This window comes from Sus scrofa, chromosome 15 (assembly GCF_054392235.1).
Source record: "Sus scrofa isolate SSC_HxYL_T2T_F1_AM1 chromosome 15, Sscrofa_HxYL_maternal_Yorkshire_Landrace_v2.0, whole genome shotgun sequence".
NCBI classification, from domain to species: Eukaryota; Metazoa; Chordata; class Mammalia; order Artiodactyla; family Suidae; genus Sus; species Sus scrofa.
The window spans coordinates 93,691,108-93,709,621 of NC_139397.1; the positions used below are offsets into that span (position 1 = coordinate 93,691,108).

Below are 18,514 nucleotides of genomic sequence, written 5' to 3' on the forward strand. Positions count from 1 at the left end.
GGACGGCCCTGGGGCTGCTTGGCTTTTCATTTTATCAGCCAAGTCTTCTCTGGCCCTTCTCCTTCTGGCCTGTTGTCAATAGCTGGCCCCATCCTGGAGCTCCAACAACCACGCAGTGAGTCTGTCCTGCCACCCTTGGTATCTCCTTCAACTTCGGAGCCAGGCAGCCTTGTGCAGGTCTAACCTTACCTCCACCACTTATTGGCCGGGAAACCCTAGAAACCTCCTTAATCTGCCTAAGCCTCATTTTTCTCACGCACCTGATGGGAAAAGAAAGGTCACTTGTAGGGTCATTGGGGATATCAAATAAAAGAGCACAGTAAGTACCCAGCAGCACGCTTAGTGAGCACTCCAACACCTTGCCTTGCCTCCTGCCAGCCCCTTCTCCAAGCCACGAGCCCTTGAGCCTGTGCCCGGCAGGGTCTGAGTGAGGCCCTTGGTATCTCCTTCAACGGAGAGGATTGGGCGTTTGCACCACAATTCAAGGTCTTTAACTTAGCTTTTGACCAACTTCATTGCAAAATGTGACAGGCGAAAGAAACAGAATTATGTAAACTTGTCTTTTTTTTTCCGTCTTCTTTTTTTCTTTTTTCTTTTTTTGTCTTTTTGCCATTTCTTGGGCCGTTCCCACGGCATATGAGGGTTCCCAGGCTAGGAGTCGAATCAGAGCTGTAGCCACCAGCCTACACCAGAGCCACAGCAATGCTGGATCCAAGCTGTGTCTGCAACCTACACCACAGCTAACAGCAACACTGGATCCTTAACCCGCTGAGCGAGGCCAGGGATCGAACCCGCAACCTCATGGTTCCTAGTCAGATTTGTTAACCACTGAGCCAGGATGGGAACTCCAGTAAACTTGTTTTTTCAAAGGCTTTTTATTCCAGCCCCTCCCTAGAGGAGGCTCTTGTTATTTCAGAGGAGAGCAATCATACTCCAAAGAGTCATTATCCTGCCCAATTATCTCAGGGCTCACGTTGCCAGGGTAGCAGTGGCGCCAAAACAAAGAAATACTGAGAGATTTGTCAATTCCCAGTGACTAGTTTGACTTAGGTTAGCCAAGAGCTAGGTTGTCACCTTACTGAATAGACCTTTTCCTTCGCTAATTGGCTCTCCGTCTTGTGAATGTTACTGGGCAAAAGGGGTCCCTCCCTTCAGACCTGTGCCCTTTGTGGTTCTGCAATCAGTCTAGAAACTTTCCTAAAACATTAAGGCTTCCCCTGGCTTCCTGTTGAAGCCAACAGGTTCTCACCAGCCTCTTTGTCAGTGCTCTTCCATAATAATTGTGTCTGAGCTTGCTCAGGGAACATTCCAGGTGAGAGCATATGCCAGTTTCAGCATGTAAGGTGCTCAGTGAATTATCCTTAATCTCTCAAAAGAAGATGAATTTATGATCCAGGGGTCAAACACAGACATGGGTTTCATCCCCCCACCCCCAGCCTTTTTTTTTGCCAAACCCACAGCATGTGGAAGTTCCTGGGCCAGGGATCGAAACTGCCACATCCTGCTGTGTAGCACAGGGAACTGAATCTAATCACTTGTGATGGAACATGATGGAGAATAATGTGAGAAAAAGAATGTATATATGTGTCGGAGTTCCCTTCGTGGCTCAGCGGTTAACGAACCCGACTAGGATCCATGAGGATGTGAGTTCGATCCCTGGCCTCACTCAGTGGGTTAAGGATCCAGGGTTGCCATGAGCTGTGGTGTTGGTCACAGATGCAGCTCGGATCCCGAATTGATATGGCTCGGATCCTGCATTGCTGTGGCTATGGTGTAGGACAGCAGCTACAGCTGTGACTGGATCCCTAGCCTGGGAACTTCCACATGCCACAGGTACAGCCCTAAAATAGCAAAAAAAAAAAAAAATGTATATACATGTATAACTAGGTCACTTCACTGCACAGCAGAAATTGACAGAACACTGTAAATCAATTACAATAAAAAATCTTTAAAAAAAAAAAAAAAAAAAACGAAAGAAACTGAACCACAGCAATGGTTCAAGCTGCTGCAGTGACAACACCAGATCCTTAACCCACTGCACCACAAGACAACTCCTCCTTTTGGTTTTAATTTACATTTCCCTGGTGACTAATGGTGTAGAGCACTTTTTCATTACATAGTGGCTTCACTGAGATTTTAATTAACATACCATCATTTAAAAAATCAATAAGAATCAGACACTTTTCCTGAAACATAAAAGGACCTAGCAAGACTAGGCTTATATTCCCACATGGGAACAATCAACAGACCCTGAGTGGTGGCTGTCCCTTTAGGGGATTGACCTTTACATCCCCAGAACTCCTGAAGCTTCCCGTGACCACCCCCCCCAGACCTTGGGCCAATTACCAATTGCCATTCATCCTCACATTTCCTGTTAAGCAGAAAGGGAGCCATTTCTTGAACCCATGTCATTATCAATACTGGAAAAGTGAAAGGCAGATCAAGTGGGAAAAAGTGGGAAGACCACATTTCTGTATGTCAAAGGAAAAATGTCCCCACAATGCTTAATATATAAATTAAATGGGTCTATTTGGAAAGATTACAATGTAGGGCTCTATAATGAAACTGTCTGACTTTATTCATTTTTATCTGCCTGGTCCCTTTAGCATGTTGAGCTTGCAACGCCTGGAGTAGAACACTTACTTAGACTGATAAATGGTGTCTCAAGATTGCCCCACCTGGGGGTTATTTAGATATATAAAGAGATCTAATTTCATGTCCTTTTATTGATAAAGGAAAAAAAACCAGCGCTCCAATAATACTTCATTTAGAATACTTCATGTGTTGTAAAACATTGGGACTGAAATAATTTGTTTTCCTTTCTCAGCTTCTATAATTGTGCTTTTAATTCCAGGATTGTAAGTGGAAAATGTATATGGAGATGGATGGGGATGAAATTGCAATAACGTACATCAAAGATGTAACATTCAACACTAACCTGCCTGACGCAGAGATTTTAAAGATGACAAAGGTAAGGTTCTATTTACGGCTTAAAGGCTTTTTCGAATTCACAGATATCAAACAAAGACATTAAAATACCCCAGCAGTGTGCTTTTGTGCTTGTGATGCTCATACCGGCTCAGCCTCTAGCTGCCTGTTGAAAGGCACATTTTATTTAGCAGATTGAGACCATAATAGTTTTTTGTTAAAATTCCACTTTTGCTGTGTGAGCCAAAAAGTGCTACAAAAAAGTGTCATTTTATTTTTTTAAACTTTCTCTTACATTTCTTTATACGTATTCTGTCACTTATTAAAGGAAAGAAAATGCTAATGATGAAAATATTTACCTCGAATTTTGGGTCATTTTAAACTTTTTAAAACTTGCCAGGAAAAAGCTTTCTTGGTGGTGTTCAATTTCTTGAAGGACCGAGATAAGATTAACCTGCAGGCACATGTGGAAGTCTCTGTGGCTTCCTTGAGTTCACACCTGTAAATTCCCAGAGTGGCCAGAGAGCATCTTACTACTTTGGGGTCAATGAAAGTAGCACGTTCAGGGGTTCCCGTCGTGGCGCAGCGGCAACGAATCCAGCTAGGAACAAGGAGGTTTCAGGTTTCGATCCCTGGCCTTGCTCAGTGGGTTAAGAATCTGGCGTTGCCGTGAGCTGTGGTGTAGGGTGCAGACATGGCTTGGATTTGGTGTTGCCATGGCTGTGGTGTAGACCAGCGGCTACAGCTCCGATTTCAACCCCTAGCCTGGGAACCTCCATATGCCGTGGATTTGGCCCTAAAAAGAAAAAAGAAAAAAAAAAGTAGCACATTTATTAGAACATGGAAGACAGACAGAGAGATGCTTAGCTTCTCTTCAAAATGGAAAAAAATTCAATTCTGTCCAATCATACTGAAAAGATACATATAAAACAGAAATGTAAAGGAAAGTTAAAAAAAATAAAACGACACTTTTTTGTAGTACTTTTTGGCTCACACAGCAAAAGTGGAATTTTAACAAAAAACTATTATGATCTCCATCTGCTAGATAAAATGTGCCTTTCAATAGGCAATTGTAGAAGATCAAGAAGTCAGATAAATACCCATGATGTCAATAGGACCGTCACCCTACATAAGCCACTAACTCTAGTAGCCATTAACTGTGTATTTGGTTTCAGTGAAGAAAATGGGACTGGCAGCAAAATAGAGATGTGGTTCAAACACAAGTGAAAAGAGTTTTCCAGGGAGTTCCCGTTGTGGCCCAGTGGAAAAGAATCCGACTAGTATTCAGGAGGGCACGGGTTCGATCCCTGGCCTCACTCTGTGGGTTAAGAATAAATTGTTTCCATGAGCTTCGGTGTAGGCCGGCAGCTGCAACTCCAATTCGACCCCTAGCCTGGGAACCTTCATATGCCATGGGTGCTGCCCTAAAAAGACCAAAAAAAAAAAAACCAAAACAGTCTTCCAAGCCACAACATTGGACTTGCATATGTGTTCCTTTCCCAGGCGTAAGATTGCTAACCATCCAAGTCCTTTGAATTTATAGGAACACTCATCAAGTAAATTGATTTGATATTCCCTGTAGGATTGCCCTGAATACCTGGAAGTTATGTCAGTGGTGTTATTTGTCTGTAAAGGTTATGACCTGCTTTCACCTTTCCCTTATTCTGTTGGGACAGACTGTGTTTGGGGGTCTTAGAGACTGGACACACACTTTCACTTTCCTCCCCACCTGTGCTACCCCTGGTTGTCACAGTTTGTAGCCTCAATGTCATTGAGAAGCAAGATCCAAGTCATTGGAAGTTACTCACCGCAGAAAACAACAGGGTGGAATTATAAATCTGAATACAGGGGTTTCTGCTCTAAGCCCCTACATGCATTCCAGAGAAACCATATCATCTGCAAAATCATGCACCAAAATTAATAGGACTTATGGGAAAAATTGGATTGGGGCGGACCATTCAAAACCTATAGAGCTTTTTATGTTATTTTATTTTATTTATATATTTATTTATTTATTTTGCTTTCTAGATCCATATCCACAGCATATGGAGGTTCCCAGGCTAGGGGTCCAATTGGAATTGCAGCTATGCCACAGCCACAGCAACACAAGATCCGAGCCATGTCTGTGACCTACACCACAGCTCACAGTAATGCCTGATCCTTAACCTATTGAGCAAGGCCAGAAATCGAACCCTCGTCCTCAGGTTTGTTACCACTGAGCCACAATGGGAACTCCAAAATCTGTAGAATTTTTTAACATCAACAGAAACAACAACAACAAAATTCGAATTAAGGAGAACAACAACCACCACCAAGGAAGATTGATTCTTCTTGCAGGAGAGACTGGCAGTTGACTCCACACCCAGACTTTGGTCACAAACTTTGTCACAAGCTATCCTGCTTCCCATGTTTTCTTCTAAGGGACCATTCATTTTCCTAAAAATCATTCACTCTCCCCTCAGAGGCTTATATACTGCTCTTTTCCTTTGTCTATTAAGATGGCATTTAATCCTGAATTCTTTGAATTAACTCATTTTTCCCTGCGTATCTCCAGGGTATACATGAGGTATACACATTAATAAACTTCTCCTTGTTTTACTCTTGTTGTTTTTTTTTAATCCCCAGTTAAATCTCTACTTTGTTTACTTTGAACCTATCTCATCTCACGGTCAATCAGTCATTTGCAGCCTTTAAACCGGAATGAAGGATTAAGAGGGTGGGAAGAGAGTGGAGATTCCCTTTTTTTTTTTTTTTTTTTGGCCGAGCCTGCAGCATGCAAAATTTCTGGCTGCACCACAGCAGTGACCCAAGCCACAGCAGTAACAACACCAGGGAACTCTGGAGATTCATTTCTAATAAAGACCATATTCATCAAACTTAAAATAGAGTCCATTGGAGTTTCTGTTGTGGTACAGCGGAAACAAATCCAAATAGTATCCATGGGAGTGTGGGTTCAATCCCTGACCTCACTCAGTGGGTTAAGGATCCAGCATTGCCGTGAACTGTGGTGTAGGCCAGCAGCTGCAGCTTCAAATAGACTCCTAGCCTGGGAACTTCCATATGCCGGGAGTTTAGCCCTAAAAAAAAAAAAGACCAAAATAAATAAATAGAGTCCAAGGCATAGGCTTCTTCATTATTTCTTTATTTTAATACAGTGAGGAAATGTCTCCCCTGTTTTATTTGTCCTCACAGCGTGGCCGGATAGCCTGATATAGCTAGAAAGCAGAGAGGTTATGAAGCTGCTAAACCAGCCACAACTGGCACTCAAAACAGGCACTCTGGGATCTTCTTATATTGTTAAGGCTTTCTCTGAATTGTGAGTAAACTCTCTGCTGAGGCTTCCAAATTTTAGCATAAAGGGGAGTTCCCGTCCTGGCACAGCGGAAATGAATCTGATTAGGAACCATGAGGTTGCAGGTTCAATCCCTGGCCTTGCTCATTGGGATCTGGTGTAGCCGTGAGCTCTGGTGAGATCTCAGATGCAGCTCAGATCTGGCATTGCCGTGGCTTCGGCATAGGCCGGCAGCTGTAGCTCCGATTCGACCCCTAGCCTGGGAACTTCCATATGCCGCAGGTACGGCCCTAAAAAGCAAAAAGAAACAAACGAACAAAAACAAATATTAGCATGAATGAATGACCTAAAGATAAGATTGAGTGATATATCGGAAAAGAGGAGATCATAGGACACCAAGACTAGCTGTTCACAAACATAGGAAAGGATGTCTTTTGAAAACCAAACCCCCAAACATTAGACATTAGCATGTTCTGAATAATCATGTGTGAATGAACATGACTTTCCTAACAATCCAACATCATGGCTTTCATGATAACCTGACATCATGCCCTATCTGCCAATTGTGTGGGGCCCAGCCAGCCTCAATGAAACCATCGATCTTGCAAAGCAGGCTGTATTATGCCACTACCTACACCTAACTTTTGTTTTTCAGCCCCCGTTTGTAATGGAGAAGTGGATTATAGGAATACTGGAAAATCAGACTGTAGAATGCACTGTCACATACGAGGTAAGCTTGAGGGTGGAGGGTTGATGGGTTTCACTATCAGTTTCCTAGCAGGGATTTATCTGCTCCCTCAGAGTGCTTAAAATGTATTGGAAGAGAAACTATTTAACCAACATGAATATGGGAAGATCAATGTAATTATTCTAGCAAAGTGTTGGGAAGAAATGAGAACAAAATACACTTACTTAGAGATAGAGGAAGTCATTCTTGCATGCATCAGTTAATGATTGAGCACCTTCTGCATACCACGTATGCACGTATGAGGTACCAAGGATACAGAACAATGACCAAAAACAGAGCTTTGCTTTCTTGGTGCTTAGAGTTTAAGGGTGAGGGTAGCCAGCCTAATCCTACTCACCCAGTTACCTGGATGATCACAGGCAAAATGTGGACAGATTTTTTTTTTTTTAATATAATGGTTTTTATTTTTTCCATTATAGCTGGATTACAGTGTTCTGTCAGTTTTCTACTGTACAGCATGGTGACCCCGTGACACAGACATGTATAGATTCTTTTTTCTCATATTATCATTTATTCAACAACATATCTTTTTTTTTTAACTACTATAAGCAAACGACCTTGTTTTTCATTACTTATTAAATGGTCAAAATTTTTCTTTTAATCAAATTACCACATTGAGGCAAACTGTGCAAACATTTTACCTACCACATTGTGATAATGTTCTAAGGAGTTACAGTGAAGGTATCTGATAACCTGATTTTCATTCCTTCCTATTTTATAAACCTGAGTATTGGTTGTGGGTGTCTTACTCCCTTTTTTTAACAGAGCGACGTTAGAACTCCAAAAAGCACTAAACACGTCCATTCAATTAAGTGGAGTAAAACGAAACCTCAGGATGAAGTGAAAGCCGTCCAGCTTGCCATTCAGACGTCATTCTCCAACTCAGAGGGCAACCCCAGAAGCAGGTCTGACTCAAGTAAGTTAGCTGCACACAAGACAGATTCCAAACGGAAATGTCAGACTCACACCAGGGATAAGTGCCCCTCCATGAAGTGATCAAGATTTCTAATGTAATACTTCTTTCTTCTGATTTTATTTATTTATTTTTATCTTTAAATTTTTTATTACAGTTGATTTACACTGTTCTGTCAATTTCTGCTGTAAAGTAACCCAGTCGTGCATCTATACACACCCTTTCTCATATTATCTTTCATCGTGTTCCATCACAAGTGATTGGATATAGTTTCCTGTGCTGTATAGCAGGACCTCATTGCCTATCCATTCTTAATGTAACAGTTTGCATCCTTTAACCCCAAACTCTGCGTAGATCCCAGAGCATATGGAGGCAGCATATGGAGGTTCCCAAGCTAGGAGTCTAATCGGAGCTGTAGCCTTCAGCCTACACCACAGCCACAGCAACTCAGGATCCAAGCTGGGTCTGTGACCTACACCACAGCTCACGGCAATGCCAGATCCTTAACCCACTGATCAAGGTCAGGGATAGAACCCACAACCTCATGGTTCCTAGTTGGATTCATTAACCACTGAGCCACGACGGGAACTCCAACATGCAGTATATTTTTGAATGAAAGTTTTGTCTGGATATATGCCCAGGAGTAGGATTGCTGCATCATAGGGTAGTTACTATATTTAGTTTTCTGAGGAAACTCCATACTGTTTTCTATGGTGGTTGTACCAATTTACATTCCCACCAACATTGCAGCGGGATTCCCTTTTCTCCACACCCTCTCCAGCATTTGTTATTTGTAGTCTTATTAATGACAGCCATTCTGACTGGTGTGAGGTGGAACCTCACTGTAGTTTTGATTTGCATTTCTCTAATAATTAGTGATGTTGAGCATGTTTTCATGTGTCTGTTGGCCATCTGTATGTCTTCTTTGGAGAATGTCTATTTAGGTCTTCTGCCCATTTTTCAATTGAGTTGTTCGTTTTTTTGCTGTTGAGTTATATGAGTTGTTTGTATATTTTGGAGATGAAGCCCTTGTCAGTTGCATCATTTGCAAGTGTTTTTTTCCCATTCTGTAGACTGTCTTTTTGTTTGTTTGTTTTGTTTTTATGGTTTCCTTTGCTGTGCAAAAGCTTGTAAGTTTGATTAGGTCCCACTGGTTTATTTTTGTTTTTATTTCTATTGCCTGGGGAGACTGAACTAAGAAAACATTTGTATGGTTGATGTCAGAGAATGTTTTGCCTATGTTCTCTTCTAGGAGTTTGATGGTGTCTTCTCCTATATTTAAGTCTTTAAGCCATACTGAGTTTATTTTTGTGCATGGTGTGAGGGTGTGTTCTAGTTTCATTGATTTACATGTAGCTGTCCAGTTTTCCCAGCACCACTTGCTGAAGAGACTTTTTCCCATTTTAAGATTGTTAGGTTTTTTTTTTTTTTTTTTTTGGTCTTTTTGCCATTTTTTGGGCCACTCCCGTGGGCACATGGAGGTTCCCAGGCTAGGGGTCGAATCAGAGCCGTAGCCGCCGGCCTACGCCAGAGCCGCAGCAACGCAGGATCCAAGCCGAGTCTGCAACCTACACCACAGCTCACGGCAACACCAGATCCTTTAACCCACTGAGCAAGGCCAGGGATTGAACCACAACCTCATGGTTCCTAGTTGGATTCGCTAACCACTGAGCCACGAGGGGAACTCCCTTTTTCCCATTTTATGTTCTTGCCTCCTTTGTCAAAGATTAATTAACCATAGGTGTCTGGGTTTATTTCTGGGCTCTATTCTGTTCCATTGGTCTGTATGTCTGTTTTTGTACCAATACCATACCACACTGTCTTATTTACTGTAGCTTTGTAGTATTGTCTGAAATCTGGGAGAGTTATGCCTCCTGCTTGTTTTTTTTTCCCCCCTCAGGATTGATTGCTTTAGCAGTTCTGGGTCTTTTGTGGTTCCATCTAAACTTTTGGATACTTTGTTGTAGTTCTGTGAAAAATGTCAAGGGCAATTTGATAGGAATCACATTAGATCTGTAGATTGCTTTGGGTAGAATGGCCATTTTAACGATATTAATTCTTCCAGCCTGGGAGCATGGGATATCTTTACATTTCTTTGCATCCTCTTTAATTTCCTTGATTAATGTTTTATAGTTCTCAGCATATAAGTCTTTCACCTCCTTGGTCAGGTTTATTCCTAGGTATTTAATTTTGGGGGGTGTGATTTTAAAAGGTATTGTATTTTTATATTCTTTTTCTAATATTTCATTGTTAGTATACAGAAATACAGCTGATTTCTGAATGTTAATCTTGTATCCTACTACTTTGCTGAATTCATTGATCAGTTTGAGTAGTTTTTTGTGTGCAGTCCTTAGGGTATTCTATATATAGTATCATGTCATCTGCATACAGTGATAATTTTATCTCTTCTCTTCCAATTTGGATATCTTTTATTTCTTTTGTTTGTCTGATTGCTGTGGCTAGGACTTGCAATACTATGTTGAATAAAAGGAGTAAGAGTGGGCATCCTTGTCTTGTTCCAGCCCTGCAGCATATGAAGTTCCCCGACCAGGGATCAGATCCTAGCTGCAGGTGCAACCTAGCCACAGCTGCAGCAACACCAGATCTTTTAACCCATTGTGCTGGGCCAGCGATTAAACCTGTGGCCTGGTGCTGCAGAGACACCAGCGATCCCGTTATGCCACAGCAGGAACTCCTCTTTCCTCTGATTTTATTTTATTTTAATTATTTATTTTTGGAACTCATGGAAAATATTTTTATTTCTCATAAGCATTTCATTTCATTGTTACAACCTGAAGGACTCTTTCCACTGGCTGAGAGTGACCTGATTTTAGAATATTGATTTTCAGAAGTTCCCATCATAGCTCAGTGGTTAACAAACCCAACTAGTATCCATGAGGATGTGAGTTTGATCCCTGGCCTTGCTCAGTGGGTTGGGGATCCAGCATTGCCGTGAGCTGTGGTGTAGGTTGAAGATGTGGCTCAGGTCCCATGTTGCTGTGGCATAGGCCAGCAGCTACAGCTCTGATTCAACCCCTAGCCTGGGAATTTCCATATGCCTCAGGTGTGGCCATTAAAAGACAAAAAGACAAAAAAAAAGAATATTGATTTTGTAAACAGATTACATGAAAAGTAGTATTTATGAGCTTGAAAATATGAGCATGCTATAATAGAGTTTGATATTTGGATAATTATCATAGAAGAGAAAAATTAATAATTATGTTCCATTGGTAAATAAAATATGTATTTATGTTTATACATATATATGTTTAATTACCAAAATTGTAGCTAAGGAATCATCTTTCATGTCCGGCAAACATTCCTATAAAATCACCGCTATCTCTGGAGCAACCTCTTGAGTCCTGAATGCCATGCATCCATCAAAGCATAACCCTGATGGCCTAGCAGTTAAGGACCCATCATTGTCACTGCTGTGGCATGAGTCCGATCCCTGGCCTGGGAAGTTCCACCTGCCACAGGTGTAGCCCCCCCCAAAAAGCCTAAGAATGAAGGGAAAAAGAGGGAGGGGGAGATAAAGGTAAGGGAGGATGGAAAAAGAGAGAATGTAAAAGGCATCTCAGCTGGATAGTGGTGATAATAATTGCAGATGCCACAAAGAAACCATTTAGAAATAATATAGAGGAAGGCAGGCCAACTTTCTGTTGAACTGGTCATTATTTGATGGCTTCAGGAAAGAAGTTCTGACCTATACCTTTGCAGGTCCAGAGACTTTAATACAACCCAGAGTCAGGCTAACAAACATGTGGGCGACGGATGCATAAACTCCCATGCAAATCATCTTTTACCATGAGAAACATACCTGCCAAACAAACACAGAAATATGTGTTTTCTGATCAGTGCCCTTTGTCCCCAGAAAGAAAATAAACCTGAGAAGCCATATCAGAAGGTTCTTTGGTGGCATGGAAACAAAGTACCTTAAAGGCTAGTGTCACTGAGTTATGAGAGCCTAGCCTCTGTCTTTCACTATAAGGACTGGCTTGCCAAGCAGACCAGGTATTTTTAAATGCCCACCAGCCAGGGGGCCCTGGATCCTGGTAGTACTCTAAGCTCACCAACAGAATCTTTGATGGCTTGCTGGATCGGCCTTTCTTTGTCAACACAGTTGATTTAGTTATTTTCTTTCTCATTCTAAAGTCCTTACGGAGGAGAGATAAATTAAAAGTTTTGGGATTAACATATACACACTACTATGTATAAAATAGATGATCAACAAGGATCTACTATAGCACAGGGAACTCTACTCAATATTCTATAATAACCTATATGGGGAAAGAATCTAAAAAAGAATGGATGTGGTATAACTAAATCACTTTGCTGTACACCTGAAACTAACACAACATAGTAAATCAAGCATAGTGCAATCGAAAATAAAAATGAGGAAGTTCCCGTCAAGCACAGCAGGTTAAGGATCCAGCGTTGCTGCAGCTGTGGCACAGGTCACCACTGTGGTGCAGGTTTGATCTCTGGCTTGGAAACTTCCACATTCATTAGGTGCAGCCAAAAAAAAAAAAAAAAAAAAAAAAAATTAAATTGAGAAAACAAGCAAACAAAAAAGTTCTTAAACCACAAACCACAAAACTTACTGTTTTCCATAACAAGAAGTCACAAGAGGTCCAGGGGTAGGTGGGCTCCAAGTGCAGTTAAGCTACTCAAGCACGTTAAGGAGGAGACATGGACCTTCCCTTCTTTCCACTCTGCCACCCTCAAGATGTTGCCTTTGCCCTTGACCTTGCTCCTCTTATGTTCATAGTCATCACATACAGATACGATAATGCCCACAGGAAATAAGAGGTCAATCCCTTCCCCTGTTCTCACACTTCCGAGTGAGAAAGACTTGCTTAGAAACCCCCTGCAGGCTATCTTTCAGGTGGCTTTGGCCAAAGCTGAGCACCTTGTCCATCACTATGTCTGGCTTGAACTAATCAAAGTCTGCCTTGGAAATCCTATGAAATCAGATCATTATGATCATTATACAACTACAGATGTGATAAGTTCATTTGAGTAATTTAAATAAATAAATAAATAAATAGAATTTGGCCCAAGGCCTCAGAGTGAACTCATATATTAAAAAAAAAAAGTCTGCCCTGGAACCAGAATGTGGTCAGCTTCCCTGATGCACACAGCTCCATGGAGGGGGTTGGACACTGAACAAAATCAGGGTTCTGTTGGAAGCTGAGAGTTCAGAGAGGTCAAGGTGAAGGAAAGAAGGTATGTGGTGACTGAATGAAGCCTGTGAGGAGTGTCTGAACACAGGAGGTCACCTGTATCTAGATGAGTCCCTCACCTGGGAGGTGCGAGTCACCTGTGCAGAGCAGGGAGAGAGGCTGCTTGCTGGCAGAGGGAGGTGAGCGTGCTCTGATCCTCTCCAGAAGCTCCATCTGCACCAGCAGGGCCAGAGTAGCTCAGGGAGGACACTGGGGGCCTCAAGCATGTGGGCAGCTCAGGACCTGGGAAAAACAAAGAAGATTCTAGGTATAAGGAACTTGCTTATTCACTGAAATATAGCTTACCAAATGGCTCTTGTTCCTTCACCATTTTCTTTAACCATAACGTCTTCCTATTTGCCATGAAGCTTCTTTTTTCATGCAGAAAACATTTCTCCTTCCTGAACCTCAGGAGCTTTTCTTTACTGGAGATACGAACCACCTTTCTTCCAAACAATCTGTAGCTGTCTTGACCTTTAGAACCCAGTTTCTTTTATCTGCATTCAGGGTTCTCGAAGATGTAAAAGTGCTGGTTGGCAAAAAGCCTTTTGTTTACTAAACATGCCCCTGCCATGCAAAGAGACCTCAACAGCAATTTCTAGACGTGACCACATGGCTACATGGGAAGAAGATGGGATTTAGTTGCTGAAGGACGTGGGATTATTAGCTGAATGTCTGTCTGTGGGTCCGGTTACCTGATCGCTCAAGGTTCAGGCTCCTCATTTATAGAATATTATCAGTATTTACCTGAGAAGGTTTTTGGAGGGTTAAATGAGAGACTGTAAGTAAAAAGGCCTTTGAAATAGTGCCAAGCATATAGAATGAATTCAGTATGTGTAAATGCCCTTATTTTTTTTTAAAAAAAAGTATTTATAGGAGTTCCCGTCGTGGCGCAGTGGTTAACAAATCCGACTAGGAACCATGAGGTTGCGGGTTCGGTCCCTGCCCTTGCTCAGTGGGTTAAGGATCTGGCATTGCCGCTGTGAGCTGTGGTGTAGGTTGCAGATGCGGCTCGGATCCCGCGTTACTATGGCTCTGGCGTAGGCCAGTGGCTACAGCTCTGATTCGACCCCTAGCCTGGGAACCTCCATATGCTGCGGGAGCGGCCCAAAGAAATAGCAAAAAGACAAAAAAAAAAAAAAAAAAAAGTGTTTATAATAGTAAAGGAAATGTCCTCACACCTAGCTTAGAATTTCAATGAATGGTAACGCTTAGGGCTTCCCAAATAGGTTTGAATGATCCTGAGACAGGCTTATGAATGGGGCATGCAGCTTCACTATGGCTTGAAAAGTGCTTCTTTCCGTTTCTCCGGCAGGTGCCGACTGCCAGTGGTTGGACACTCTGAGGATGCGGCAGATTGCGTCCAACACGTCTTTACAGCGCTCCCAGAGCAACCCCATCCTGGGGTCACAATTCTTTCCCTACTTCCATGACCCAGACTCCTATGCTGCTGCTGTGAGGCGGACTCAGGTGCCCATTAAGTATCAACAGATAACACCTATAAACCAGTCCAGAAGCTCCTCTCCCACTCAGTACGCACTGACCAAACACTTCTCTTCTCTGCACCTCAACTCCAAGGACAGCAGCTTTTCCAGTCTGAATTCTAACTCTTTGGAGAGGGGGCGATATTCAGGTAGAAGCAGGAACAAATATGATCGGGGTAGCGTATCACTCAATTCTTCTCCCAGAGGAAGATACGGGGGGAAAAGTCAGCATTCCACGCCTTCAAGAGAAAGATATTCTGGAAAATTCTACAGGGTGTCTCAGTCAGCCCTCAACACTCACTCGTCGCCCGACCTCAAGAGGAGCCCCAATGACTCCCAGCAGCCCAGGACCATCCCGGGGATGCCCCTGCGCTTCGACACCGAGTCGAGAGCCAGTGAGGAGGAGAGCAAAGTCAGCGAAGGGGGCTGGACGCGGGTGGAATACCGCAAGAAACCCCACAGGCCCTCTCCGGCCAAGACCAACCGAGAAAGACCCAGGGGAACCTACCGTGGGAAGAGAAACTTTTGATGAATCGAATCCGTCGAGTTTTTCTTAGCCGGGTTTTCGGGGGTGTTTTGGTGTTCGTTTGTGTTTTAATGTAATGGATTTCGATAACACACACTGCCTTCTGTTAGAATTAACAAGAAAAGGCAACATTTCCGTTTTTTGGATTTGGCGAAATCCCACCCAAGTGAGACTGTAGCCAAAACAGGACCAAAAATTATGGATGTCGATTGTCCAATGTACATAATTAGACCTAACTGTATGTAATTTCCCCCGCTCAATCCACATCTTTAGAGGAGGGAATATGCCATTTTATTACCCTAACCCCTGCCATTCTGGTTAAGCAGGACTAGGGTGAGGTTAAACGGAATTATTTTAAATGGGGCACTCATCTTGGGTGCAAAATTTAAGGGGGAACCAAAGTGCTCAGTAGTCAGGGTAAATAATATTCTAGTGCAATATTTAAATAAACGAAAATTAACACAAAACATTGCAATAAAAAATCAAAATTCTAAAGAAAGACAGAATCAGTATTACTAATTTTTCCTCTTAGAAAAATAGGGCTTAGCAAGGCACTGTTACTGATCCTGTCTTTAAAATTTTTGATATTTTGATCATCATGAATTTTTTTTTGTCTTTTTAGGGCGGGACCCATGGCATAAGGAGGTTCCCAGGCTAGAGGTCGAATTGGAGCTGTAGCTGCCAGTCTACACCGCAGTCACAGCAACTCGGGATCCAAGCTGCATCTGTGACCTATACCCCAGCTCACGGCAACGCCGGATCCTTCACCCACTGAGCGAGGCCAGGGATAGAATCTGCATCCTCATGGATGCTAGTGCGATTCGTTTCCACTGAGCCACGATGGGAACTCCCATCATGAAATTTTTGCATTAATTTTCTTTTTAAAAAATATTGCATTAAAATATTTATCTTGATGACCGAGGCGGTATTTTTTTTGGTTTGTTTGTTTTTTTAAAGCCTTCTTAAATTTTGTGCCCAAGGTGAGTGCCTCACTGTCTTACCCAATCTTCACACTGCTGGTTAGTATTTATTTTCGTAAGATATTTGGGTTTTTCTCATGGTCAGAGCTGAACCGATTTGGCTTGTCATTTTTAGGCATTAAAAAAAGTTATTGGGAAGTTCCCTTGTGGTGCAGCAGGTTAAGGATCTGGCTATGCCACAGCCATGGTGCAGGTTGCAACTGTGGTGTGGGTTCTGTCCCTAGCCTGGGAATTTCCACATGCAACAGGTGTAGCCAAATAAATAAATACATAAAATAAAAAAGGTTATTGAACCTAATGTTGATTATAATAAATATCTCATTTATTAAGTCTCATCAGAGGAGTTCCTGTCATGGCTCAGTGGTTAATGAATCCAACTAGGAACCATGAGGTTGCAGGTTTGATCCCTGGCCTCACTCAATAGGTTAAGGATCAGGCATTGCTGTGAGCTGTAGTGCAGGACTCAGACGCAGCTCGGATCCCGCATTGCTGTGGCTCTGGCGTAGGCCAGTGGCTACAGCTCCGATTAGACCCCTAGCCTGGGAACCTCCATATGCAGCAGGTACGGCCCTAAAAAAGACAAAAATACCAAAAAAAAAAAAAAAAAAAAAAAAAAAGACACATCAGAAACCAAAGATCTAAATTGCCTATGAGATTTGTGGTTATTTCTTTCCTAAAGCTCCTAGGGACTGCCCTTGAATATTTTTTTTTCTGCATTTTACCAAAGAAGGAACAAAGAGGGGAAAACAACAGTCCATAACATCCTCTTGGGAAGTCAGTACTCTAAAATCTAGAAGAAAACAGATATATAGCAGGATGATAATGTCACAGGTTGAAAGCCAGAGAAATTTTAAACTACCAACATCCTTGTTAGAATAAGACAGTAAATACCATCCTTGCAGCAAGAAAGCTCTAAGCAGCTGGGGGTGAAGAGGTAAATGGTGCTGGTGGGAGGAAGTTGCCTTCAGTTTAAGAATAAGAATTGTGGGATCCAGTTTGGGAGACTCTTCATATTGACAAAGCAAAAAGTCAGATGGTAACAAACTTATTATATGTCAAATGAATAAATGTTGCTTTCAATACATTCTGAGATTCTGTTCAACATTTACTAACTCTGAATATCAAATGTCCTTTGCCCTGCAGAGGATTCACAACGCTTTGTACAAATCCACATGACACACTGGCAATTCTATGGGGTTGAGTCCTCTTTTAATAGAAACCAGTCATCAAGTATGTGTGTATATTCCCAGAGTAGCTGCCCTGTTCTAATACGGTGCTTGGGGCCTGATGGGAAAAACTGCATTTGGGCAGCATTACAGTCAAGCTTATAGGAAATGACCTTTACTTGGAAGGGAAGCTGTGAAGTAAACATCCATCCAACAACTTACTTGTATAGCTCTTATTGTTTGCCCTCTGCATTTACAAGCAAAAGCAATGAGAAATGGTGACATCAGACAGCAAGATCCTCTTTTCCACCTTGGATCAGGTGGAAATTATTTAAGACTCTGGTTTAAAAGGTGGGATGCCAATGATTGCAAATTCTCAATGGTTATAAGCACCACAGTGATCCTTTCTCACGAAACTTATAGCAACCACAGCTTATTTTCAATTATCTTTTTCCCTTTGTTCGTGCTTAATTTTTTTTCCTTTTTTCTTTTTTCTTTTTTTTTTCTTTGTCTTTTCTAGGGCTGCACCTGCAGCATGTGGAGGTTCCCAGGCTAGGGGTCTCATTGGAGCTGTAGCTGCCAGTCATAGTCACAGCCACAGCCACAGCCACAGCAACGCCAGATCCAAGCCATGTCTTCGACCTACACCACAGCTCACGGCAACGCCAGATCCTTAACCCACTGAGAGAAGCCAGGGATCGAACCTGAAACCTCATGGTTCCTAGTCGGATTCGTTAACCACTGAGCCATGATGGGAATTCCCATGTTTAATATTTTTAAGTGAGCTAATACAAATATGCTATTTTCATAGCATGCTGCTTCCAAATAAGCAATAATATATATATACATATTGGCTTTTTAGGGCTGCACCTGCGGCATGTGGAGGTTCCCAGGCTAGGGGTCTCATTGGAGCTGTAGCCACTGGTCACAGCCACAGCCACGACAACTTGGGATCCGAGCCCTGTCTGTGAACTACACCACTGTTCACAGCAATGCCAGGTCCTTAACCCACTGATTGAGGCCAGGGATAGAACCCAAGTCCTCATGGTTACTAAGTGGATTGGTTTCCACTGAAACACGACAGGAACTCCTAAAATATTTTCTTTGATTAGAGTTTTTGGATAAATGGCTGAATGCAGTCTTAACTGGGTCACTCTGATGGGAACACAAAGCATGGGTTTAATCATTAAACTAAATGTGCACTCTGTGAAATTATTTAAGACTTTGGTTTAAAAAGTGGCATACCAATGAT

At 42.2% G+C, this 18,514-nt stretch overlaps 1 protein-coding gene and 1 long non-coding RNA gene across 11 annotated transcripts in view; one reads left to right on the top strand and one right to left on the bottom strand.

Annotated features, from left to right (window-relative positions):
• Positions 1–17,180, top strand: part of MAP3K20 (mitogen-activated protein kinase kinase kinase 20) — a 204,655-nt gene extending 187,475 nt beyond the window's left edge. For 3 of the 9 annotated variants that reach the window (XR_014829549.1, XR_014829553.1, XR_014829552.1), the window contains exons 17-21: positions 2,855–2,971; positions 6,876–6,950; positions 7,734–7,884; positions 14,422–15,776; positions 16,617–17,180. Coding sequence is in view for 3 of the 9 variants with exons in the window: in XM_013990583.3 (XP_013846037.2) it covers positions 2,855–2,971; positions 6,876–6,950; positions 7,734–7,884; positions 14,422–15,119 (1,041 nt within the window). In the remaining 6 variants the exon portion in view is untranslated. Of the gene's footprint in view, positions 1–2,854; positions 2,972–6,875; positions 6,951–7,733; positions 7,885–14,421 lie in introns of all 9 variants that reach the window. The other 6 variants (XR_014829548.1, XR_014829551.1, XR_014829550.1 and 3 more) reach the window with 2 other exon arrangements.
• Positions 1–18,514, bottom strand: part of LOC106508122 (uncharacterized) — a 77,374-nt gene that overhangs the window by 5,923 nt on the left and 52,937 nt on the right. For both annotated transcript variants that reach the window (XR_002339103.2, XR_014829576.1), the window contains one exon: positions 13,187–13,349. This is a non-coding gene — a long non-coding RNA (uncharacterized LOC106508122). The remainder of the gene's footprint in view (positions 1–13,186; positions 13,350–18,514) is intronic.